The 26,149-nt window shown below is 44.2% G+C and overlaps 1 protein-coding gene and 1 further gene across 7 annotated transcripts in view; both read right to left on the minus strand.

Annotated features, from left to right (window-relative positions):
• Positions 1-1,251: 1,251 nt before the first annotated feature.
• Positions 1,252-1,539, minus strand: LOC100653477 (retinoic acid receptor, gamma, variant a; the record flags this gene model as incomplete). The annotated part of the gene is given in 1 exon segment (NM_001246348.1): positions 1,252-1,539. The product of NM_001246348.1 is annotated as a retinoic acid receptor, gamma, variant a (mRNA).
• A 1,154-nt stretch (positions 1,540-2,693) lies between these two features.
• The window catches only part of LOC110495466 (OX-2 membrane glycoprotein), a 42,889-nt gene continuing 19,433 nt past the window's right edge, over positions 2,694-26,149 (minus strand). For 3 of the 6 annotated variants that reach the window (XM_090239591.1, XM_090239590.1, XM_090239592.1), the window contains exons 6-8: positions 17,505-17,780; positions 13,540-13,641; positions 2,694-4,046 (exon numbers count right to left, since the gene is read on the minus strand). In XM_090239591.1, coding sequence (XP_090095717.1) covers positions 4,042-4,046; positions 13,540-13,641; positions 17,505-17,780 — 383 coding nt within the window. In that variant the 3' untranslated portion in view covers positions 2,694-4,041. Of the gene's footprint in view, positions 4,047-13,531; positions 13,642-17,504; positions 17,781-26,149 lie in introns of those variants that run through there. The other 3 variants (XM_090239587.1, XM_090239589.1, XM_090239588.1) reach the window with 1 other exon arrangement.

Consider the following 26,149-nt stretch of genomic DNA (forward strand, 5'->3'; position numbering starts at 1 on the left):
ATCACACTGTTTAAACACTGTTCTGTTAGGAACACACTGTTTAAACACCCTTCTGTTAGGAACACACTGTTTAAACACTGTTCTGTTAGGATCACACTGTTTAAACACTGTTCTGTTAGGAACACACTGTTTAAACAATGTTCTGTTAGGAACACACTGTTTAAACCCTGTTTAAACACTGTTCTGTTAGGAACACACTGTTTAAACACTGTTCTGTTAGGAACACACTGTTTAAACACTGTTCTGTTAGGATCACACTGTTTAAACACTGTTTTATTAAGACAGACCCGGACAAGACAGACCAAAACAGACCAAGACAGACCAAAACAAGACACCAAAACAAGACAAGACAGACAAGGCCGGACAGGCAAAGACAAGACAGGACAAGACAAACCAAGACAGGAAAGGGACAAGATAGACCAAGACAGGACATGGAAGGACAAGAAAGGGACAAGATAGACCAAGACAGGTAAAGTCAAGACATGACAGACATGCTGAAGAGAATCACAATTGTAGGCAGGATGAGTGTGAGTGTGTGTTTATGTGTAGGCCCAGTTTCCCTGACTCATATGACTACCTGAAACTGGAGTGAGACTGGGTGTGTGTTTGCTTTGAGGCTATTTCAGAACTTTCACTGTGCCACAATAGTCACAGAACATTCAAGAGTAGATATGTTTAAAAAGCAGTGCCAGTCAGACGGTCCAAGAGAAACAGCATCGAGTCCAAACTGGGCACAAGAGGGGCAGACTGAATGGGCTTTCTGTTAGCTCACCTCCCACAATCTATTCTGACCATCTGTTTCCAACGGGACTCTTGTTGTGAAACTCTGGTGAATAATCTTCAAGAACAACACACACTAATTCATACAGGTACACACACTAATTCATACAGGTACACACACCGATTCATACAGGTACACACACCCGTAAACACACCCACACCCAAAAAGTATGTTGTGGCTCACAAAGCCCTTCAAAGTTGAAGCATCTTCAAAAAGCATAGGTTTGATAAATCTGGCACCTAATGAAATAAGCCTGGCTGGTGCCACGCTTGTATGGTCTGCAGGATGCAAGGGGCACACAAACACCTCTGGAGTCAAAGCAAGACTTTCAGATCCTGGTACAAGGAGGAGCACTTCCAATGGTGAGGTCCACTAATTATCATAAACACATAAAACATACTTTAAAAAGCATTGTTTCTAAAGGCAACAGAGTCATGCAACAATTCATTTGATAATGAAGATCAACAGAGTGAAATAAAGAGCATCTCTGGGTGGTTTAATTGTCCATGTAGGTCCTGTAATAGTGCATTACATACTGTACATAGAGCGCCTTCAGAAAGGATTCACACCCCTTGACTTAATCCACATTTTGTTGTGTTACAGCCTGAATTCAAAAAGGTATTAAATAGATTATTTCTCCCTGCTACATCTGCTCTTGCCATCTACTTCTCATCATGTGTCTCCCTAACCCGCCGCCACTTCCCCAGTGCTCTCTCCCTGTGTGTGTGTGTGTGTGTGTGTGTGTGTGTGTGTGAGTGGAGACAGGTGTGCTGGAGACGGAGCAGATCCCCACCAGCTGCAACATGTTCCATAATCAAGGCCTTTACAAATAATCAGCCCTGCCACTTCCACGCTGCTAGTTCGTAGCCTCTGCTCAGTCAGTCTGCGGTTTAAGCTGTTTGTTCCTGCATAGCTCGTGTTATCCTCTTGTGCCTGGTTTTCCCTAGCCTGACTCTGCTTTCCGCTACAGTTCCGTCCGCTCTGACTCTGGTCCGTCTCCAGTCCCTCGTCAGTCCTGCTTACCCTGCCCCTACTCCCCTTGTCTCAGCCTCAGTTCCTGGTTCCCTGCTACCCGCCCAAGCTTTATTCAAGCTTTGTCAAGTTGGTGGTTGATCATTGCTAGACAGCCATTTTCAAGTCTTTGTGACGTGGTGAGGTTGGACCCAGGTGCAGAGAAGAGACCAGACCAGGAATCCGTGGTTAAGGATAAACATAGTACTTCACTGAGAAACGGTAGTCTCAGGATCACAGTAAACGTAGGTGATTAGATGTTGAAATGGTGCTGGATTAGTGGAGGCAGCGCTTGTTTTCTTTGTGACTTGCAGTAACTCTCTGTGGTTCTAAATCAATAGTTTAGTAGTCCGAGAATGTCTGAAAAATGTACTTGTTCTACCGTGCTGTAGGTTTGTAACTGTTTGTTACATGCAATATGCTTTCTGGACTTCACCGGACAGATGTTGCTCTCTGGTTTTGTGGTGAAACAAAGGTGAGGTTGAATTTATTCTACCACTGTCTTCTTATTGTCTAGGCTTTAAGCCTATATATATCACAGTGACAAGGCATATGAACTAACAGGTTATAGCTCAAACAATGCAATTATCACAACATATTGGTTGAAAAATTGCCCACCTCTATTGATCCTCAGCTCTTTCTTTGTTTACCCATCTTCTAATTGGTGCTCTTCTTTGTGAGGCATTGGAAATTCTCCCTGGTCTTTGTTGTTGAATCTGTTTGAAATTCACTGCTCAACTGAGGGACCTTACAGATCATTGTATGTGTGGGGTACAGAGAGGAGGTAGTCATTCAAAAATCCATTCAACTTATTACGCGACTTGTTAAGCACATTTTTACTCCTGAACTTATTTAGGCTTTACCATAACAAAGAGGTTGAATACTAAATTGACTCAAGACATTTTAGCGTTTCAATTTTAATTACTTTGTAATAGGCCAGTGACACAAAATCTAATTTGAATCCATTTTAAATTCCGACTGTAACACAACATGTGGAGAAAGACAAAGGGTGAATGTTTCTGAAACCGCTGTAGGTCTGTTCACCAGTAATCCTCAGGCAGCACTTAGAAACACACAGCTCAGCTCACTATTAGTGCTGTTTGACATTCCAACAGGAATATTCTCAGTGACGTAAGGGACAGTAGCCTAAAAAGCTATCCTGATATACCCAACCTGACATCCAATGTCATAAGTATATTTCATTGACACAATCACGTCAACTTCCATCGTTGTCTAGACTATTTTGGGCAGGCTGATTTGGTGTGATGTTAAACTATAGGAAGATGCTGAAGAGTTTATTGCTAATAAACAGTAGTAGTTAATTTGTATACATACATCTGTTGTGAGGTTTAAACAGGCTGAAAAGTTGGAGGCCATTTTCCTGCTGTAATTACACCTTCAGTTCAAATGGGCAGATGGTAGTAATACGATTCAATAGGAAAGGCACGCGACACAGACATTTTGTCATTCCCTGTTGGAAATATGTAAGTTAAATATTGAGCATGAGAATTATATGATATTGTTTGTATTCTAAATGTCATATAGCTAACTAATACATGGCAAATTGCATTTTAATACTGGAACTCCCATGAAGTCAACGTGTGTGTTTGAGTCATAAAATATAAAGATATGTGTAACACACCACCCCCCCCCCCCCCCACGGCCCTTATAACAGCAGCAAAATCACACAAACAAATAACAGGAGAACTCCTACACAAAACAGCAGCCTGGTCCTTAAACACACTGTAACTGTTAAACATTACAGTGTGTAATTAGAAAGTTTTTGCGAACGTATAATTTAAAACTTACTTTTAAAGCACTTTCAATTAAGGGCCTTTGTCCTATACTTTTTTCTTCATCGAGTGGACCGGTTATAGCCTGATCCCAGATCTGTTGAGCCATTGGCGTAACAATGACTATAGGAGTTGGCAAGTCATTACAAACTGATCTGGGACCAGACAAACTAAACTTCAAAGCCACATTTTGATAAGTGTCTTTATATCTACTGTTAATAGAAACATGGCTTTAGTGTTGTTGATGTTGTCGTCACTGGTGGGATGAAGGTGTATGTCCAGTTCACCCAGTGGGGTCTGGGGAAACAGCTGTTGGTGATGTGTAGTACTGTAGTGAGTTGTTCCTTCTAACAGACATGGGGCGTATGGTGCTGAGGAGCTGATAGGTCTAGCTGGATGACCAGAACTCTGGCTTCTCATCAAAACAGTCCTTCTTCCACCATTCCAGGTCAAATCTCAATCTGGATGGTGGGAGAGAGAGAGGGTGGGAGGAGGGGGGCAGAGAGAGAGGGTGGGAGGAGGAGGGGGGGGGGCAGAGAGAGGGGGGAGAGACACAGCGAGAGAGAGAGAGCGTGAGAGAGAGAGGAGGGGGGCAGAGACACAGCGAGATAGAGAGAGACAATTAGACCAAACAAAATCATGAGAAAACAAAAAGATAATTACTTGACACATTGGAAAGAATTAACCAAAACTGAAAAAACTAGAATGCTACTTGGTCCTAAACAGAGAGTAAACAGTGGCAGAATACCTGACCACTGTGACTGACCCAAACTTAAGGAAAACTTTGACTATGTACAGACTCAGTGAGCATAGCCTTGCTATTGAGAAAGGCTGCTGTTGGCAGACCTGGCTCTCAAGAGAAGACAGGCTATGTGCACACTGCCCACAAAATGAGGTGGAAATTGAGCTGCACTTCCTAACCTACTGCCCAATGTATCACCATATTAGAGACACATATTTCCCTCAGATTACACAGATCCACAAAGAATTAAAAAACAAACCCGATTTTGATAAACTCCCATATCTACTGGGTGAAATACCACAGTGTGACATCACAGCAGTAAGATGTGTGACCTGTTGCCACAAGAAAAGGTCAACCAGTGAAGAACAAACACCATTGTAAATACAACCCATATTTATATGTATTTATTTTCCCTTTTGTACTAACTATTTGCACATCGTTACAACACTGTATATAGACATAATATGACATTTGTGAGTGTAATGTTTACTGTTCATTTTTATTGTTTATTTCACTTTTGTATATTATCTACCTCACTTGCACTGGCAATGTTAACATATGTTTCCCATGCCAATAAAGCTCCTTGAATTGAATTGAATTGAGAGAGGCGGGAGAGAGACAGTGAGAGACAGAGAGAGACAGAGAGTGAGAGAGACAGAGAGTGAGAGAGACAGAGAGTGAGAGAGTGAGAGAGTGAGTGAGTGAGAGAGTGTAGGGGGGGGGGCAGAGAGAGAGATATTTAATTAATCATCATATCCAAAAACGAGGTGTTATTGTGTTAGTTGTACCCTCATCTACTCCACAGTTTCAACTCAAAACAACAGTCCCCTGTCAGTCAGTCACTCCCTCTTCCTGACCCTCTAATGTCCTCATTACACAAACAGGCAGCCAGCATCATGTGGAGACCGATCAGTCTGCCGCAGGGCGAGAAGTCTGGTGCAGGGCGAGATATCAACACCTTTGTCTTTGAAAGAACAAAGGCCTTACATCGGAGTAGAGACTTCCTCTGGTTTGCTTAAGGAGCAGGACCAAACCTGGTCTTATTCCTCTTCCTGAAAGTGATTCAATCATGCAATGTTCCCTGCCAAAAACATCATAACATCCTGGCCAAGCGTTACACTCATCCAGACACATTATAGAGCAGTGGAGGCTGGAATGGAATCAAACAGTGGAGGCTGGAATGGAATCAAACAGTGGAGGCTGGAATGGAATCAAACAGTGGAGGCTGGGATGGAATCAAACAGTGGAGGCTGGAATGGAATCAAACAGTGGAGGCTGGGATGGAATCAAACAGTGGAGGCTGGGATGGAATCAAACAGTGGAGGCTGGGATGGAATCAAACAGTGGAGGCTGGGATAACAACAAACAGTGGAGGCTGGGATAACAACAAACAGTGGAGGCTGGAATGGAATCAAACAGTGGAGGCTGGAATGGAATCAAACAGTGGAGGCTGGGATGGAATCAAACAGTGGAGGCTGGGATGGAATCAAACAGTGGAGGCTGGGATGGAATCAAACAGTGGAGGCTGGGATGGAATCAAACAGTGGAGGCTGGGATGGAATCAAACAGTGGAGGCTGGAATGGAATCAAACAGTGGAGGCTGGGATAGCAACAAACAGTGGAGGCTGGGATAACAACAAACAGTGGAGGCTGGAATGGAATCAAACAGTGGAGGCTGGATGGAATCAAACAGTGGAGGCTGGGATGGAATCAAACAGTGGCGGCTGGGATGGAATCAAACAGTGGAGGCTGGGATGGAATCAAACAGTGGAGGCTGGGATAACAACAAACAGTGGAGGCTGGGATAACAACAAACAGTGGAGGCTGGAATGGAATCAAACAGTGGAGGCTGGAATGGAATCAAACAGTGGAGGCTGGGATGGAATCAAACAGTGGAGGCTGGGATGGAATCAAACAGTGGAGGCTGGGATGGAATCAAACAGTGGAGGCTGGGATGGAATCAAACAGTGGAGGCTGGAATGGAATCAAACAGTGGAGGCTGGGATAGCAACAAACAGTGGAGGCTGGGATAACAACAAACAGTGGAGGCTGGAATGGAATCAAACAGTGGAGGCTGGAATGGAATCAAACAGTGGAGGCTGGGATAGCAACAAACAGTGGAGGCTGGGATAGCAACAAACAGTGGAGGCTGGGATAGCAACAAACAGTGGAGGCTGGAATGGAATCAAACAGTGGAGGCTGGAATGGAATCAAACAGTGGAGGCTGGGATGGAATCAAACAGTGGAGGCTGGGATGGAATCAAACAGTGGAGGCTGGGATGGAATCAAACAGTGGAGGCTGGAATGGAATCAAACAGTGGAGGCTGGGATGGAATCAAACAGTGGAGGCTGGGATGGAATCAAACAGTGGAGGCTGGAATGGAATCAAACAGTGGAGGCTGGGATGGAATCAAACAGTGGAGGCTGGAATGGAATCAAACAGTGGAGGCTGGAATGGAATCAAACAGTGGAGGCTGGGATAGCAACAAACAGTGGAGGCTGGGATAACAACAAACAGTGGAGGCTGGAATGGAATCAAACAGTGGAGGCTGGAATGGAATCAAACAGTGGAGGCTGGGATAGCAACAAACAGTGGAGGCTGGGATGGCAACAACCAGTGGAGGCTGGAATGGAATCAAACAGTGGAGGCTGGGATAGCAAGAAACAGTGGAGGCTGGGATAGCAACAAACAGTGGAGGCTGGGATAGCAAGAAACAGTGGAGGCTGGGATAGCAACAAACAGTGGAGGCTGGGATAGCAACAAACAGTGGAGGCTGGGATAGCAACAAACAGTGGAGGCTGGGATAGCAACAAACAGTGGAGGCTGGGATAGCAACAAACAGTGGAGGCTGGGATAGCAACAAACAGTTGAGGCTGGGATAGCAACAAACACCTGGCAACCACATGTTTGATGTATCGATACCATTACACTCATTTCGCTCCAATCATTACCTCGAGCCCGTCCTCCCCAATTAAGGTGCCACCAACCTCCTGTGTTATAGAGGGTGTCTACAGTACACGCATTCCACCCGTTTCCAGGAACAGAGGAAACCCCTTAACACACAACCAGCCCTGAAAGACCACATGCACACTTAGAACTCACCAACTACTTCTCTGACAGAGTTCAGTGTGTCAAATCTGTTGTCTGGACCTCTGGCAGTCTCTATGGGGGTGCCACAGGGTTAAATTCTCGGGCCGACATTTTTCCTGTATACATCAATGATGTCGCTCTTGCAGCTGGTGATTCTTTGATCCACCTCTACACAGATGACACCATTCTGTATACCTCTGGCCCTTCTTTGGACACTGTGTTAACTAACCTCCAGATGAGCTTCAATGCCATAGAACTCTCCTTCCGTGGCCTCCAACTTCTCTTAAATGTAAGTAAAACTAAATGCATGCTCTTCAACCGATCGCTGCCCGCACCTGCCTGCCCGTCCAGCATCACTACTCTGGACGGTTCGGACTTAGAATATGTGGACAACTACAAACACCTAGGTGTCTGGTTAGACTGCAAACTCTCCTTCCAGACTCACATTAAACATCTCCAATCCAAAATTAAATCTAGAATCGTCTTCCTATTCCGCAACAAAGCATCTTTCACTCATGCTGCCAAACAGACCCTCGTAAAACTGACTATTCTACTGATCCTCGACTTCGGCGATGTCATTTACAAAATAGCCTCCAACACTCTACTCAACAAATTGGATGCAGTCTACCACAGTGCCATCCGTTTTGTCACCAAAGCCTCATATACTACCCACCACTGCGACCTGTATGCTCTCGTTGGCTGGCCCTCGCTTCATACTCGTCGTCAAACCCACTGGCTCCAGGTCATCTACAAGTCTCTGCTAGGTAAAGCCCCGCCTTATCTCAGCTCACTGGTCACCATAGCAGCACCCACCCTTAGCATGCACTCCAGCAGGTATATCTCACTGGTCACCCCCAAAGCCAATTCTTCCTTCGGCCGCCTCTCCTTCCAGTTCTCTGCTGCCAATGACAGGAACAAACTGCAAAAATCACAGAAACTGGAGACTCATATCTCCCTCACTAACTTTAAGCACCAGCTGTCAGAGTAGCTCACGGATCACTGCACCTGTACATAGCCCATCTGTAAATAGCCCATCCAACTACCTCATCCCCCATACTGTTATTTATTTGATTTATTTTGCTCCTTTGCACCCCAGCTTGTACATTCCTCTTCTGCACATTCTACCATTCCAGTGTTTAATTGCTATATTGTAATTACTTCGCCACCACGGCCTATATAAATAAAGGTGAAATAAATAAATAAAAGTAAAGCATGGCTGATATTCCATAGTAGTGTGCGTTTGTGAGTGTGGGATAATCAATGGTGGTTTATCAGTAACAATAGGCATCAACTTTTTATTGAAAAGTAAATGAACATGTACAGGCAACCACCAGCAGGTGTCTCCTAACCATCCAATCAGAGGATCTCTAACCAGGTTGCCAGATTGGTGATAGATGACCATGCTTAACGGTCAAGATAACGTAAAGGTGATACAACTAAAACTGTTATTTCCCTTCTTCTCTTAGACTGTTTCTGAAACTGTCTTCCCTACTTCCCCACAACCAATCAGAGTTTTGCCAACAGTGCCACACTCATGGCGAGGTAAGGTCGGTTGAGCATGTTTGTGTGCCGGACAGGATATGGTTACTCCCCGCACTTCCTCCTGTGTTGCAGATTAAAAGTGCCCCATGCAAACTTCCCCTTTCATCAAATAACAGAAGTTCTTATCTGGACTTGACTTTCTGCATGACTGGCTGAAGCTCATATCCTACAAGACACACATGAAGCTTTTTAACAGTCTGTCTGACGACCGGGTCTCCTGTGTGCCACGACTATGTTATCATACAAACGCTAACTCTGTGTAGACATAAATAGAACTGCCCAATTTGACTGGAATACCTTCAGTTCTGGGTTGGGTTCTATTTCCCAGCTGTCATTGAAGCAGACAGTCACCACTATGGCCCATTGATTTAGTAGAACCACAGTAGAACCACAGAAACCCACTTGTGGTTCCATGCTGCTCCCAGTCTCTCCCCACACATATCAATAATCTACTCCACCATCCAGACTAGCCACATCTCTGAGCTCCAAATGTTTTGGGACAGTGACAAATGTTTTGTTGTTTGGGATTTGAAATGATACAGTGACTATGAGGTTAAAGTGCAGAATGTCAGCTTTCATTTGAGGGTATTTATCTATTTCTTTTGAACCGTTAGAAATTACAGCACTTTTTTTGTACATAGTCCACCTATTTTAGGGGACCAAAAGTATTGGGACAAATTCACTTGTATTTGTATTAAAGTAGTCAAACTTGTTTGGATGCACTTGCTGTTTGTTTTGGTTGTGTTTCAGATTATTTTGCGCCCAATAGAAATGAATGGTCAATAATGGATGGAGTCACTTTTATTGTAAAGAAGAATAGAATGTTTCTTAACACTTCTACATTCATGTGGATGTTACCATGGTTACAGATCATCCTGAACGAATCGGGAATAATGAGGAGTGAGAAAGTTAGACACACAAATATCATATTTTCAAAATGGACAAAGATAATTGTCAATCATGAGATTATATTAGATCAATTAGAGAAGCCATCTCTCATTCCATCGCAAGTGTTGGTGTAATTTCAGCTGCTGACATGCAGTTGTTTGACCTATAATACAACACAGTGGGAGATAAATCTGAAATCAGAGATGCAGGTGCCTCTCTTGATACAACAACTTCACAGCAACGTCATAATCAAAACCATCTTCTGACCCCATCACGTGATTAATCACGGCACTCTGCACAATGTCATTGAGGGCACAGCAATGAGTGAGGGCCGGGCTAGCATGCGGCAGGAACAGTTTGAGAAAAAGAGAGGCGTTGTTAGCCACTGGGCAGTTTGTCAGATTTTTGGGTTCTTTCTGCCCCCTCTTCCCTCCTCCTGGCCCCTTGTGTGAATCTGGCTCCAAGTAGCGGATTAGAGAAAGTCCTTTCTACTGAGAAACTAGCACTGGACAGCCAGCACTTGTTATTCTGGGGGGAGAGGAGAGGAGCACGAACCATAGACAACACTTAGAACAAACTGAATTAGTAAACATATCTAAATGACCTCTGTGGTGTTTTTTGGCAGGGGTGACAGTGTGTCACCTCTAAGTTCTATACACACATTAAATCATAGTGAGTTACATTTACTCACACACATTCTATTTACCAATCGGAATATTTCTCATAAGGATTTTATGAGAAACAGCTATGCAAAGTCAATTATTACCTCCACAGGTAATGGAAGGTAGTGCACTACTTCAGACCAGGACCCATAGGGCACTACTTTAGACCAGAACCCATAGGGCACTACTTTAGACCAGGGCCCATAGGGCACTACTTTAGACCAGGACCCATAGGGCACTACTTCAGACCAGGACCCATAGGGCACTACTTTAGACCAGAACCCATAGGGCACTACTTTAGACCAGGACCCATAGGGCACTACTTTAGACCAGGACCCATAGGGCACTACTTTAGACCAGGACCCATAGGGCACTACTTCAGACCAGGACCCATAGGGCACTACTTTAGACCAGGACCCATAGGGCACTACTTTAAACCAGGACCCATAGGGCACTACTTTAGACCAGGACCCATAGGACACTACTTCAGACCAGGACCCATAGGGCACTACTTTAGACCAGGACCCATAGGGCACTACTTTAGACCAGGACCCATAGGGCACTACTTTAGACCAGGACCCATAGGGCACTACTTTAGACCAGGACCCATAGTGCACTACTTTAGACCAGGACCCATAGGGCACTACTTTAGACCAGGACCCATAGGGAATTGGGTGCCATTTGGGACGCATCTGCGGTCTTGAATCCACATCATGATTCAGGAGGTGAACCAACAAGGACATGTCTATGTCTGCCCTCCAGGATGTTGATTTTGGAGCCTTTGCTGAAAGTCTGAGAAAAGTAACTCAACAGGAAAGAGTTTGGAGTATTTTGGAGTAGATGAGTACCAGTGAATCTGTCTCCTCAACACATCTACCCACATGGCAGAGGTCTTCCTCATCAGTTCCAGCCTTTCTTATCACGTAAGAACACAGCAATGAGGAAGAGCAACATCGTGATGAAAGCTCTGACCGACCAGTGGGCCAGTGAGTCAAGTCGGACACTTTCATCAGCTATGGAAACTAAAATAATTACTAAACCTACGAGGTACGCGAACCATGGACGGTCCGTTCAATGACCCTTAAACTTTACAAGAGTACAAAAGAGATCCAACGAATCCGATCAACTTCTAAAATGTCTTGGTCTATCTGTAAGAATTGAGAAATCAAATTGTCCCTATTGCTAAATGCTAGACCACTTATATAATATAGCCATGAGTCAACAGAGCCAACACTCATGGACTGTGATTATAATTCCTCCACAACCCTACCTGGCTTATATTGACACCTCAGTGCCAGACTCGGCAGCAGTGTTTTGCAGACTACACCTCTTTCAGAATAAGTTGACGTACCGCTCACCCTTCCCACTACTGCTTATCATAGACCACACTAACCCCAGAGCCACTTCCCTCTCATTGGCTAAATCACATCATTATCACTAATGATATGGTTAGCGTAATGAGCCTCTTCAGTTTGAACATGTTGAGGCGTAAACATGTTGAAGCGGCAGGAGGATTTCTCAGTAGGAAACTGAGTAATACTGTTGTGTTGAATTTCTTGAAGGAACTACCTGAAAGTACTCATACAATTTCATTTTTAATGCCAGGTAAATACCAATGTAAACTAGTGCTGCCAGAAACTGTGCCCACAGGATTTCACAATCGGAAATGGAACCAAAAAAAAGGGACCTTTCCTGAAATCTCTCTCCTTTGGCTGACCAAAAAGCTCACTTTGACGGCAACTGTTGTCGGTAGCGTGATCTGTTCTGTTTCCTGCATCTACCTGGGAACTGGGAAGTCCTATTATTATCGCCAGTTCACCCTACCCTGAAGAGGTCATGGGAAAAGGTGTCAGAGGTCAAGGGTCAAGGGAGCGACGATGACAGAGGACTGGCGTATCCCCCTTTCACTTTCCTGTGGACCTCCCACCTCCATGTTAAAATATGTCATCGGTCTCAAAGAGTTATCCTTTTGAGTCATGTTTCCTTACCTTGGTGATGTTGGTTTTGTGTTTTAGGGGAATGGTAACTTTCCATCAGTGAACATTTTGAAGGTCATACTGTTGTGTTTTTGTATCAAGCTTTGTGCCAGCTGTTACTGAGTGTTCTTTAACAACACTGGTAGTTGCAGAAGTTTGAGATACTTATTACCAAAGAGATAAAACAATTTGTTTTATCATCTGTTTTTACTACTCTCTAGGGCTCTCTGGAGATCCTGAGAGTCCACTGAAGTCACAGAGATATGATGACGAGGCCTTGACCCCATATCATAAATACGTTATTAATCTCAGAGGGGAAATTTGTTAAATTAAGGTTTAGTTTTTTGATTGACCCAAAACCGCCCCTCCCATGCTAACCAGTGGGAGTTGCAATCAAGAAGGAGTCGCAATCAATGAAACATTTGAGCTGCCTTCTACATTGTGTTTATATGCCATGGTCCAACCGTGCAAACTCATGGAGCAAGATGTTAACTTTTCACTCTGAGATTGACCAATTGGCTTTTAGAGATCGTAGATCTCAGGGAAAGTGACGTCACATTCCGATGCCAACGAAAAGTCTCCTCTATATCTTGAACACATGAAACAACCACAGTAGGAGACAGATGACCCGGGTTATGAGAAGCACTCATAACTTGGCAAGCATAACCCGGTCAAACTGTGTCTGCTGTGTCAGCTCTGAAGAGGCTTGTTCCCAGGATTCAGAAGGACACTGGTATCATTAGCCTCACCATGGCAACAACACATCCATGGTGTTGGAGACGACACAAAAATAGCAGTAATGTCCTTTTTGGGACTGTTTACAAAACACCTAGGGAGTGTATTGAGTAGGACACAACCTTTGAAACATTGCAGATGTAATTACAATGTATATTGAATGGACAGGGTCCTCTATTCTGAATGAGAGAATCGTGTCCACTCTATATGTTCAGGTTACATGACAATGTTGCTTCCCACTAAATAAGCCCATGGAGTGTCACCTCTTCGACCAGGAAAATGGACTCAAGGAGGATCAGAAGCTGATTGGCTACTCACCGTCTCGACACAGGAAGCACTTGCAGAGGCACACACACAGACAGCACAGAAGCAAGGCTGCCACACAGGATACTGAGATGATAGTAGTGAGGGCCGGACCAACTGCAACACACACACACACACACCATGTTTACCAACAGACATATGACAACCCATGAGATGTGATTGGCGCTGGAGGGATGGCTGCCGTCTTATCGGCTCTCAACCAACCATGCAATTTTCTTTTCTTTTTTCGTGTTTGTTCGTAACTTGTTTTGTACATAATGTTGCTGCTACCGTCTCTTATGACCTAAAAGAGCTTCTGGACATCAGAACTGCGATTACTCACCTCAGATTAAAAGCAGGGGTTTTCTTCAATGAGTCAGACATAATACAGACACGCGAACATGCCCAGATCCCCGTCATTGGCTGGAGAAGAAAACTGAGATTTCACGGAAAAGGATCAGGCGACGAGTGGCTAATCTGCCTTCGCCTTCTGCCTTTGCCTGCTAGCTAACGTTCAATCGCTGGAAAATAAATGAGATGAACTGAAAGCATGTATATCCTACCAACGGGACATTAAAAACTGTAATATCTTATGTTTCACAGAGTCATGGCTGAACGACGACATTAAGAACATACAGCTGGCGGGTTATACACTATCGTTGGGATAGAACAGCAGCCTCTGGTAAGACACTTGGTGTGGGCCTATGCTTATTTGCAAACAACAGCTGGTGCACGAAATCTAAGGAAGTCTCAAGGTTTTGCTCACCTGAGGTATCTCATGATAAGCTGTAGCCCACACTGTCTACCTAGAGATTCTAGACCACCTTTACTCCACACACAGAGATGCGTACAAAGCTCTCCCTTGCCCTCAATTTGTCAAATCTGACCATATTTCTATCCTCCTGAATCCTGCTTACAATCAACAATTTAAGCAGATAGCACCAGTGACTCAGTCTATAAAAGAAGTGGTCAGATGAAGCAGATGCTAAACTACAGGACTGTTTTGTTAGCACAGACTGAAATATGTTCAGCGATTCTTCCGATGGCATTGAGGAGTACACCACAGTCACTGGCTTTATCAATAAGTGCATCGAGGACGTCGTCCCCACAGTGACTGTACGTACATAGCCCAACCAGAAGCCAGGCAACATTTGCACTGGGCTAAAGGGTAGAGCTGCCGCTTTCAAGGAGCGGGACTCTAACCTGGAAGCTTCTAAGAAATCCCGCTATGCCCTCCGATGAACTATTAAACAGGCAAAGCGTCAATACAGGACTTGGAACGAATCGTACTACACCGGCTTCGGCGCTCTTCGGATGTGGCAGGGCTTGCAAACCATTACAGACAACAAAGGGAAGCACAGAGCTTCCCAGTGACACGAGCCTACCAGACGAACTAAACAACTTCTATGCTCGCTTCGAGGCAAGTAACACTGAAACATGCATGAGAGCATCAGCTGTTCCGGACGACTGTGTGATCACGCTCTCCGCAGCCGATGTGAGTAAGACCTTTAAACAGGTCAACATTCACAAGGCCGCAGGCCCAGACGGACTACCAGGATGTGTACTGCGAGCATGCGCTACCAACTGGCAGGTGTCTTCACTGACATTTTCAACCTCTCCCTGTCCGAGTCTGTAATACCAACATGTTTCAAGCAGGCCACCATAGTCCCATTGGCCAAGAACACTAAGGTAACCTGCCTAAATGACTACCGAACCATAGCACTCACGTCTGTAGCCATGAAATTCTTTGAAAGGCTGGTCATGGCTCACATCAACACCATTATCCCAGAACCCCTAGACCCACACCAATTTGCATACCGCACCAACAGATCCACAGATGATGCAATCTCAATTGCACTCCACACTGCCCTTTCATACCTGGACAAAAGGAACATCTATGTGAGAATGCTATTCATTGACTACAGCTCAGCGTTCAACACCATAGTGCCCTCAAAGCTCATCACTAAGCTAAGGACTCTGGGACTAAAAACCTCCCTCTGCAACTGGATCCCGGACTTCCTGACGGGCCACCCGCAGGTGGTAAGAGCAGGTAACAACACATCCGCCACGCTGATCCTCAACACGGGGGACCCTCAGGGGTGCATGCTCAGTCCCCTCCTGTACTCCATGTTCACTCATGACTGCATAGCCAGGCACAACTCCAACACCATCATTAAGTTTGCTGATGACACAACAGTGGTAGGCCTGATCACCGACAACGATAACACAGCCTACAGGGAGGAGGTCATAGAGACCTGACCGTGTTGTGCAAGGACAACAACCTCTCCCTCAACGTGATCAAGAGAAAGGAGATGATTGTGGACTACAGGAAAAGGAGGACCGAGCACGCCCACATTCTCATCAATGGGCAAGTTGGAGCAGGTTGAGAGCTTCAAGTTCCTTGGCATCCACATCACCAACAAACTAACAAGACCCAAGACAGTCATGAAGAGGCCACAACAAAACCTATTCCCCCCCCAGGAAACTGAAAAGATTTGGCATGGGTCCTCAGATCCTCAAAAAGTTTTACAGCTGCACCATCGAGAGCATCCTGACGGGTTGCATCACTGCCTGGTATGGCAACTGTTTGGCCTCCGACCGCAAGGCACTACAGAGGGTAGTGTGTATGGCCTAGTCCATCACTGGGGCCAAGCGTCCTGCCATCCAGGACCTCTATACCAGCCGGTATCAGAGGAAGGCCCTAAAAATCATCAAAGACTCCAGCCACCCTAGTCATAGACTGTTCTCTCTGCTACTGCACGGCAAGCGGTACCGGAGCGCCAAATCTAGGTCCAAGAGGCTTCTAAACAGCTTCTACCCTCAAGCCACAAGACTCCTGAACAGCTAATCAAATGGCTACCCAGACTATTTGTCAACCCCCCCCCCCTTCTACGCTGCTGCTACTCTGTTATTACCTATGCATAGTCACTTTAATAACTCTACCTACATGTACATATTACCTCAATTATCTCGACACCGGTGCCCCCGCACATTGACTCTGTACCGGTACCCCCTGTATATCACCCCACTATTGTTATTTGCTTATGCTCTATAATTATTTGTTATTCTTATCTCTTACTTTTTTTGTTTTTTTTGTTGGTATTTTCTTAAAACTGCATTGTTGTTTAAGGGCTTGTAAGTAAGCATTTCACTGTAAGGTCTACAGCTGTTGTATTCGGCACATGTGACAAATAAAATTTGATAGCATATACCATTTAGCAGGCGCTTTTATCCAAAATGACTCACAGTACAGTGACCGCATACATTTTGGTAAACAAATCTGACCCCCTGGAAATCGAAGCCAGGACCCTGGCGTCGCTAGCGTCATGACCAACTGAGCCAGACAAGACCACAATATTGACTTCAAGGACATTAAACTATGCCTCATTTTGACCATAACTGATGATATGAGCTTCACAACAAGAGAGATAGACGCACTGTGGAAAAGGCTTGATGCTTATTTTGGTTTTCCACTTCCTGGAAACTGGAGCACTTAATGGTCTATCAAACGAGCCATAATTGTACATAACTAGAATAGCAACTGAAGCTCTCCTAAGAATCACTCCCCCAAATGGATACAATCACAAAACTAGATCAGGACAGTGTTACAATACAGGATTTCAACACACAACTCTACACATGTTGAACCACAATGCAGACCTGGGTTCAAATAGTAGCCCCAAGTCCTGGGCTTGATTGACCTCGCCTGGCGGAATGGACCCAAAACAATAGTCCTAAAAGTGCAAACCCTGCCCATCGCACTTGGCATTTGAAAGAAACAAAATACTATGTGAACCCAGCACTGTCACATTGCGAGGGCTGTTAAGCAGACTTGTCTTCATAAGCAGAAAAAATCTGTTTTTTTATTAAAAAAGTATAACTAATATACCTTTATTAGATCTTTTATAAGACATGTATTAATGATTTACTGCTAATTTATAAATCTTTATTGAGCCAATGTGATTCTCTGAGCTGCTCACCATTGAGGTTGACGGACATGGGCGAGTCCAGGCCTCGGTGGTGCACCATGCATTTGACGGATTGGTCGTGGGGCAGGCCCTCCTGGAGGAGGAGGGTGCTGGTGACCAGGGTGGTGCCGTCCCCCTGGTCGTAGGACGAGGACACGGACGGCCCCAGCGTCCGGTTGTCCCCCTCCACATTCCATACCATCTGGGCTGCAGGACGGGCTGCGGCCGTGCAGTTGGCCTCGATGACCCCGCTGGAGGTCACGTGGGTGATCTCTGGGTTGGGCAGCACTGAGGGAGACATCACACACAATGGATGAGAGATCATGTTTATGGTGAATGACAGTATATATATACAGTGTAAGACAGTGGTTCTCAACTCCAGTCCTCCAGTGGTGTCTGACTGATGTTATCTTGTCTGGTGTGGTCTGACTGATGTTATCTTGTCTGGTGTGATCTGACTGATGTTATCTTGTCTGGTGTGGTCTGACTGATGTTATCTTGTCTGGTGTGGTCTGACTGATGTTATCCTGTCTGGTGTGGTCTGACTGGTGTTATCTTGTCTGGTGTGGTCTGACTGATGTTATCTTGTCTGGTGTGGTCTGACTGATGTTATCTTGTCTGGTGTGGTCTGACTGATGTTATCTTGTCTGGTGTGGTCTGACTGATGTTATCCTGTCTGGTGTGGTCTGACTGATGTTATCTTGTCTGGTGTGGTCTGACTGATGTTATCTTGTCTGGTGTGGTCTTGTCTGGTGTTATCCTGTCTGGTGTGGTCTGACTGATGTTATCTTGTCTGGTGTGGTCTGACTGATGTTATCTTGTCTGGTGTGGTCTGACTGATGTTATCTTGTCTGGTGTGGTCTGACTGATGTTATCCTGTCTGGTGTGGTCTGACTGATGTTATCTTGTCTGGTGTGGTCTGACTGACGTTATCTTGTCTGGTGTGGTCTGACTGGTGTTATCTTGTCTGGTGTGGTCTGACTGGTGTTATCTTGTCTGGTGTGGTCTGGCTGATGTTATCTTGTCTGGTGTTATCTTGTCTGGTGTGGTCTTGTCTGGTGTGGTCTGACTGGTGTTATCTTGTCTGGTGTGGTCTGACTGATGTTATCCTGTCTGGTGTGGTCTGACTGATGTTATCCTGTCTGGTGTGGTCTGACTGATGTTATCTTGTCTGGTGTGGTCTGACTGATGTTATCTTGTCTGGTGTGGTCTGACTGATGTTATCTTGTCTGGTGTGGTCTGACTGATGTTATCCTGTCTGGTGTGGTCTGACTGATGTTATCTTGTCTGGTGTGGTCTGACTGATGTTATCTTGTCTGGTGTGATCTGACTGGTGTTATCTTGTCTGGTGTGGTCTGACTGGTGTTATCTTGTCTGGTGTGGTCTGACTGGTGTTATCTTGTCTGGTGTTATCTTGTCTGGTGTGGTCTTGTCTGGTGTGGTCTGACTGGTGTTATCTTGTCTGGTGTGGTCTGACTGGTGTTATCTTGTCTGGTGTAGTCAGACTGATGTTATCCTGTCTGGTGTGGTCTGACTGATGTTATCCTGTCTGGTGTGGTCTGACTGATGTTATCTTGTCTGGTGTGGTCTGACTGATGTTTTCTTGTCTGGTGTGGTCTGACTGATGTTATCTTGTCTGGTGTGGTCTGACTGGTGTTATCTTGTCTGGTGTAGTCAGACTGATGTTATCCTGTCTGGTGTGGTCTGACTGATGTTATCCTGTCTGGTGTGGTCTGACTGATGTTATCTTGTCTGGTGTGGTCTGACTGATGTTATCTTGTCTGGTGTGGTCTGACTGATGTTATCTTGTCTGGTGTGGTCTGACTGATGTTATCTTGTCTGGTGTGGTCTTGTCTGGTGTTATCTTGTCTGGTGTGGTCTGACTGATGTTATCTTGTCTGGTGTGGTCTGACTGATGTTATCTTGTCTGGTGTGGTCTTGTCTGGTGTTATCTTGTCTGGTGTGGTCTGACTGATGTTATCTTGTCTGGTGTTATCTTGTCTGGTGTTATCTTGTCTGGTGTTATCTTGTCTGGTGTGGTCTGACTGATGTTATCTTGTCTGGTGTGGTCTTGTCTGGTGTTATCTTGTCTGGTGTTATCTTGTCTGGTGTGGTCTTGACTGATGTTATCTTGTCTGGTGTGGTCTGACTGATGTTATCTTGTCTGGTGTGGTCTGACTGATGTTATCTTGTTTGGTGTGGTCTGACTGATGTTATCTTGTCTGGTGTGGTCTTGTCTGGTGTTATCTTGTCTGGTGTGGTCTGACTGATGTTATCTTGTCTGGTGTGGTCTGACTGATGTTATCTTGTCTGGTGTGGTCTTGTCTGGTGTTATCTTGTCTGGTGTTATCTTGTCTGGTGTGGTCTGACTGATGTTATCTTGTCTGGTGTGGTCTTGTCTGGTGTTATCTTGTCTGGTGTGGTCTGACTGATGTTATCTTGTCTGGTGTGTTCTTGACTGATGTTATCCTGTCTGGTGTGTTCTTGTCTGGTGTGGTCTGACTGATGTTATCCTGTCTGGTGTGGTCTGACTGATGTTATCTTGTCTGGTGTGGTCTTGTCTGGTGTTATCTTGTCTGGTGTGGTCTTGACTGATGTTATCCTGTCTGGTGTGTTCTTGTCTGGTGTGGTCTGACTGATGTTATCCTGTCTGGTGTGGTCTGACTGATGTTATCTTGTCTGGTGTGGTCTGACTGATGTTATCTTGTCTGGTGTAGTCAGACTGGTGTTATCTTGTCTGGTGTAGTCAGACTGGTGTTATCTTGTCTGGTGTAGTCAGACTGGTGTTATCTTGTCTGGTGCACAACATGGAAACAGAACATGGCCTCCAACCCTCCAGTCTCCATCTGACACAATGAGACCTCACTATATCAGACTGCACAACATGGAAACAAGACGGAACGACAGATGGGCATCGGTGCCTGGGTTTACTGCTGTTTTTACAGTGGACAAAAGCAGGGCTGTTCGGATGAGATTGGAGCAGAGGGACTCACCCAGAGACATACTGATTAGAGCACCACACACACACACAGAGAGGGCCTGTGTCTAGGGAAAACAGTGACCCAGTCATCCCTTGGGTCTCAGCCCATTTAAATCACCTCTTTCCTGTCTCCAGAATCGTCACCCCTCCCTCTAACAACTTTATCACCCCCAAGTCCCAACACTCACATTCTGTAATCGGTTCATAGACAGCATCTAAGAGGACTGTAATCAGTCCATAGACAGCCACATAGCCTCTAAGAGGACTGTAATCAGTTCACAGACAGCCACACAGCATCTAAGAGGACTGTAATCAGTCCATAGACAGCCACACATCATCTAAGAGGACTGTAATCAGTCCATAGACAGCCACACAGCATCTAAGAGGACTGTAATCAGTCCATAGACAGCCACACAGCATCTAAGAGGACTGTAATCAGTCCATAGACAGCCACACAGCATCTAAGAGGACTGTAATCAGTCCATAGACAGCCACACAGCATCTAAGAGGCCTGTAATCAGTCCATAGACAGCCACACAGCATCTAAGAGGACTGTAATCAGTCCATAGACAGCCACACAGCATCTAAGAGGCCTGTAATCAGTCCATAGACAGCCACACAGCATCTAAGAGGACTGTAATCAGTCCATAGACAGCCACACAACATCTAAGAGGACTGTAATCAGTCCATAGACAGCCACACAGCATTTAAGAGGCCTGTAATCAGTCCATAGACAGCCACACAGCATCTAAGAGGCCTGTAATCAGTCCATAGACAGCCACACAGCATCTAAGAGGACTGTAATCAGTCCATAGACAGCCACACAGCATCTAAAAGGACTGTAATCAGTCCATAGACAGCCACACAGCATCTAAGAGGCCTGTAATCAGTCCATAGACAGCCACACAGCATCTAAGAGGCCTGTAATCAGTCCATAGACAGCCACACAGCATCTAAGAGGACTGTAATCAGTCCATAGACAGCCACACAGCATCTAAGAGGCATTCTGTCGAAGTCAAATTCTATAACTTCCATTCCATAACTGTGAAATGACAATAGGCCATGTTGAGTCTCCAGTGTGAAATACTCGTATCTCTCTCAGTATGCCACCAAGGGGCATAACATTTGTGGTTCTTATATTTCAGTGGGCAGAATGCACTAAAACAGCTCAACCCTGTTCCTGGAGAGACCCTCCTGTAGGTTTATACTCCAACCCTGTTCCTGGATAGGTACCCTCCTGTAGGTTTATACTCCAACCCTGTTCCTGGAGAGAGACCCTCCTGTAGGTTTTTACTCCAACCCTGTTCCTGGAGAGATACCCTCCTGTAGGTTTATACTGCGACCCTGTTCCTGGAGAGATACCCTCCTGTAGATTTATACTCCAACCCTGTTCCTGGAGAGATACCCTCCTGTAGATTTATACTCCAACCCTGTTCCTGGAGAGAGACCATCCTGTATGTTTATACTCCAACCCTGTTCCTGGAGAGATACCATCCTCCAGGGTTGGAGTATAAACCTACAGGAGGGTATATCTCCGGGAACAGGGTTGGACAGTCCTGAACTAAAGGGTAGCCTTCCACCCCTAAAGGGCCCTGGGTTTAGTAACTGTACAATAGAGTATATCCACAGCAGGTCTAAACAGTAGCATTGTGACCCATTCTGGCTCTTCCCATCGGCTTCCCTTTCCTGTGCTCTATCTGACACACACACACACACACACACACACACACACACACACACACACACACACACACACACACACACACACAGGGAGAAGTGTATCATCTTATAATACAACTTCCTTCCTATCTACTATTCCTTCCAGTCTACTATTAGAATGTCTACTTTGACAACATCATCCGGGAAATCATCACATTTTTACAGTGTGATTACAGTGTGATTACAGTGTGATTTACACATGGCCCTTTAATGACCTGGAGTGTATAGACATAAACACACATCATCTCATCCAGTCTCAATGGGCCTGTTTGGCCTTCAATGAGCACAACAACTGACTACCTTGGGGCACATGGCTACGTTTTCCAACAAACTAAATATAAAATATACTAGAATGGCTGGGCAGTAGATGACTGCTACTGGTTTTGAGCCACATCTTTATCAGTGAAGATTGGGAGCAGGAAATTCCAGCAAAAACCATAATCAATACAACCTTCCTTACAGCAATAGTCTCAGTGGATATACTCCCTGAGATATAATACAACCTTCCTTACAGCAATAGTCTCAGTGGATATACCCCCTGAGATATAATACAACAATACAACCTTCCTTACAGCAATAGTCTCAGTGGATATACCCCCTGAGATATAATACAACAATACAACCTTCCTTACAGCAATAGTCTCAGTGGATATACCCCCTGAGATATAATACAACAATACAACCTTCCTTACAGCAATAGTCTCAGTGGATATACTCCCTGAGATATAATACAACAATACAACCTTCCTTACAGCAATAGTCTCAGTGGATATACCCCCTGAGATATAATACAACAATACAACCTTCCTTACAGCAATAGTCTCAGTGGATATACTCCCTGAGATATAATACAACAATACAACCTTCCTTACAGCAATAGTCTCAGTGGATATACCCCCTGAGATATAATACAACAATACAACCTTCCTTACAGCAATAGTCTCAGTGGATATACCCCCTGAGATATAATACAACCTTCCTTACAGCAATAGTCTCAGTGGATATACCCCCTGAGATATAATACAACAATACAACCTTCCTTACAGCAATAGCCTCAGTGGATATACTCCCTGAGATATAATACAACCTTCCTTACAGCAATAGTCTCAGTGGATATGAGATATAATACAACAATACAACCTTCCTTACAGCAATAGTCTCAGTGGATATACTCCCTGAGATATAATACAACAATACAACCTTCCTTACAGCAATAGTCTCAGTGGATATACTCCCTGAGATATAATACAACAATACAACCTTCCTTACAGCAATAGTCTCAGTGGATATACCCCCTGAGATATAATACAACAATACAACCTTCCTTACAGCAATAGTCTCAGTGGATATACTCCCTGAGATATAATACAACAATACAACCTTCCTTACAGCAATAGTCTCAGTGGATATACTCCCTGAGATATAATACAACAATACAACCTTCCTTACAGCAATAGTCTCAGTGGATATACTCCCTGAGATATAATACAACAATACAACCTTCCTTACAGCAATAGTCTCAGTGGATATACTCCCTGAGATATAATACAACAATACAACCTTCCTTACAGCAATAGTCTCAGTGGATATACTCCCTGAGATATAATACAACAATACAACCTTCCTTACAGCAATAGTCTCAGTGGATATACTCCCTGAGATATAATACAACAATACAACCTTCCTTACAGCAATAGTCTCAGTGGATATACTCCCTGAGATATAATACAACCTTCCTTACAGCAATAGTCTCAGTGGATATACTCCCTGAGATATAATACAACAATACAACCTTCCTTACAGCAATAGCCTCAGTGGATATACTCCCTGAGATATAATACAACCTTCCTTACAGCAATAGTCTCAGTGGATATACCCCCTGAGATATAATACAACAATACAACCTTCCTTACAGCAATAGTCTCAGTGGATATACCCCCTGAGATATAATACAACAATACAACCTTCCTTACAGCAATAGTCTCAGTGGATATACCCCCTGAGATATAATACAACAATACAACCTTCCTTACAGCAATAGTCTCAGTGGATATACTCCCTGAGATATAATACAACAATACAACCTTCCTTACAGCAATAGTCTCAGTGGATATACTCCCTGAGATATAATACAACAATACAACCTTCCTTACAGCAATAGTCTCAGTGGATATACTCCCTGAGATATAATACAACAATACAACCTTCCTTACAGCAATAGTCTCAGTGGATATACCCCCTGAGATATAATACAACAATACAACCTTCCTTACAGCAATAGTCTCAGTGGATATACCCCCTGAGATATAATACAACCTTCCTTACAGCAATAGTCTCAGTGGATATACCCCCTGAGATATAATACAACCTTCCTTACAGCAATAGTCTCAGTGGATATACCCCCTGAGATATAATACAACCTTCCTTACAGCAATAGTCTCAGTGGATATACCCCCTGAGATATAATACAACAATACAACCTTCCTTACAGCAATAGTCTCAGTGGATATACCCCCTGAGATATAATACAACCTTCCTTACAGCAATAGTCTCAGTGGATATACTCCCTGAGATATAATACAACAATACAACCTTCCTTACAGCAATAGTCTCAGTGGATATACCCCCTGAGATATAATACAACCTTCCTTACAGCAATAGTCTCAGTGGATATACTCCCTGAGATATAATACAACAATACAACCTTCCTTACAGCAATAGTCTCAGTGGATATACTCCCTGAGATATAATACAACAATACAACCTTCCTTACAGCAATAGTCTCAGTGGATATACCCCCTGAGATATAATACAACCTTCCTTACAGCAATAGTCTCAGTGGATATACTCCCTGAGATATAATACAACAATACAACCTTCCTTACAGCAATAGTCTCAGTGGATATACTCCCTGAGATATAATACAACAATACAACCTCCCTTACAGCAATAGTCTCAGTGGATATACCCCCTGAGATATAATACAACAATACAACCTTCCTTACAGCAATAGTCTCAGTGGATATACCCCCTGAGATATAATACAACAATACAACCTTCCTTACAGCAATAGTCTCAGTGGATATACTCCCTGAGATATAATACAACAATACAACCTTCCTTACAGCAATAGTCTCAGTGGATATACCCCCTGAGATATAATACAACCTTCCTTACAGCAATAGTCTCAGTGGATATACCCCCTGAGATATAATACAACCTTCCTTACAGCAATAGTCTCAGTGGATATACCCCCTGAGATATAATACAACCTTCCTTACAGCAATAGTCTCAGTGGATATACTCCCTGAGATATAATACAACCTTCCTTCCAGCAATAGTCTCAGTGGATATACTCCCTGAGATATAATACAACAATACAACCTTCCTTACAGCAATAGTCTCAGTGGATATACCCCCTGAGATATAATACAACCTTCCTTACAGCAATAGTCTCAGTGGATATACTCCCTGAGATATAATACAACAATACAACCTTCCTTACAGCAATAGTCTCAGTGGATATACCCCCTGAGATATAATACAACCTTCCTTACAGCAATAGTCTCAGTGGATATACTCCCTGAGATATAATACAACAATACAACCTTCCTTACAGCAATAGTCTCAGTGGATATACCCCCTGAGATATAATACAACAATACAACCTTCCTAACAGCAATAGTCTCAGTGGATATACTCCCTGAGATATAATACAACAATACAACCTTCCTTACAGCAATAGTCTCAGTGGATATACTCCCTGAGATACAATACAACAATACAACCTTCCTTACAGCAATAGTCTCAGTGGATATACCCCCTGAGATATAATACAACAATACAACCTTCCTTACAGCAATAGTCTCAGTGGATATACCCCCTGAGATATAATACAACAATACAACCTTCCTTACAGCAATAGTCTCAGTGGATATACTCCCTGATATATAATACA

The sequence above is a fragment of the Oncorhynchus mykiss genome, chromosome 7 (genome assembly GCF_057628025.1).
Source record: "Oncorhynchus mykiss isolate SJ-2025 chromosome 7, ASM5762802v1, whole genome shotgun sequence".
Taxonomy (NCBI): domain Eukaryota; kingdom Metazoa; phylum Chordata; class Actinopteri; order Salmoniformes; family Salmonidae; genus Oncorhynchus; species Oncorhynchus mykiss.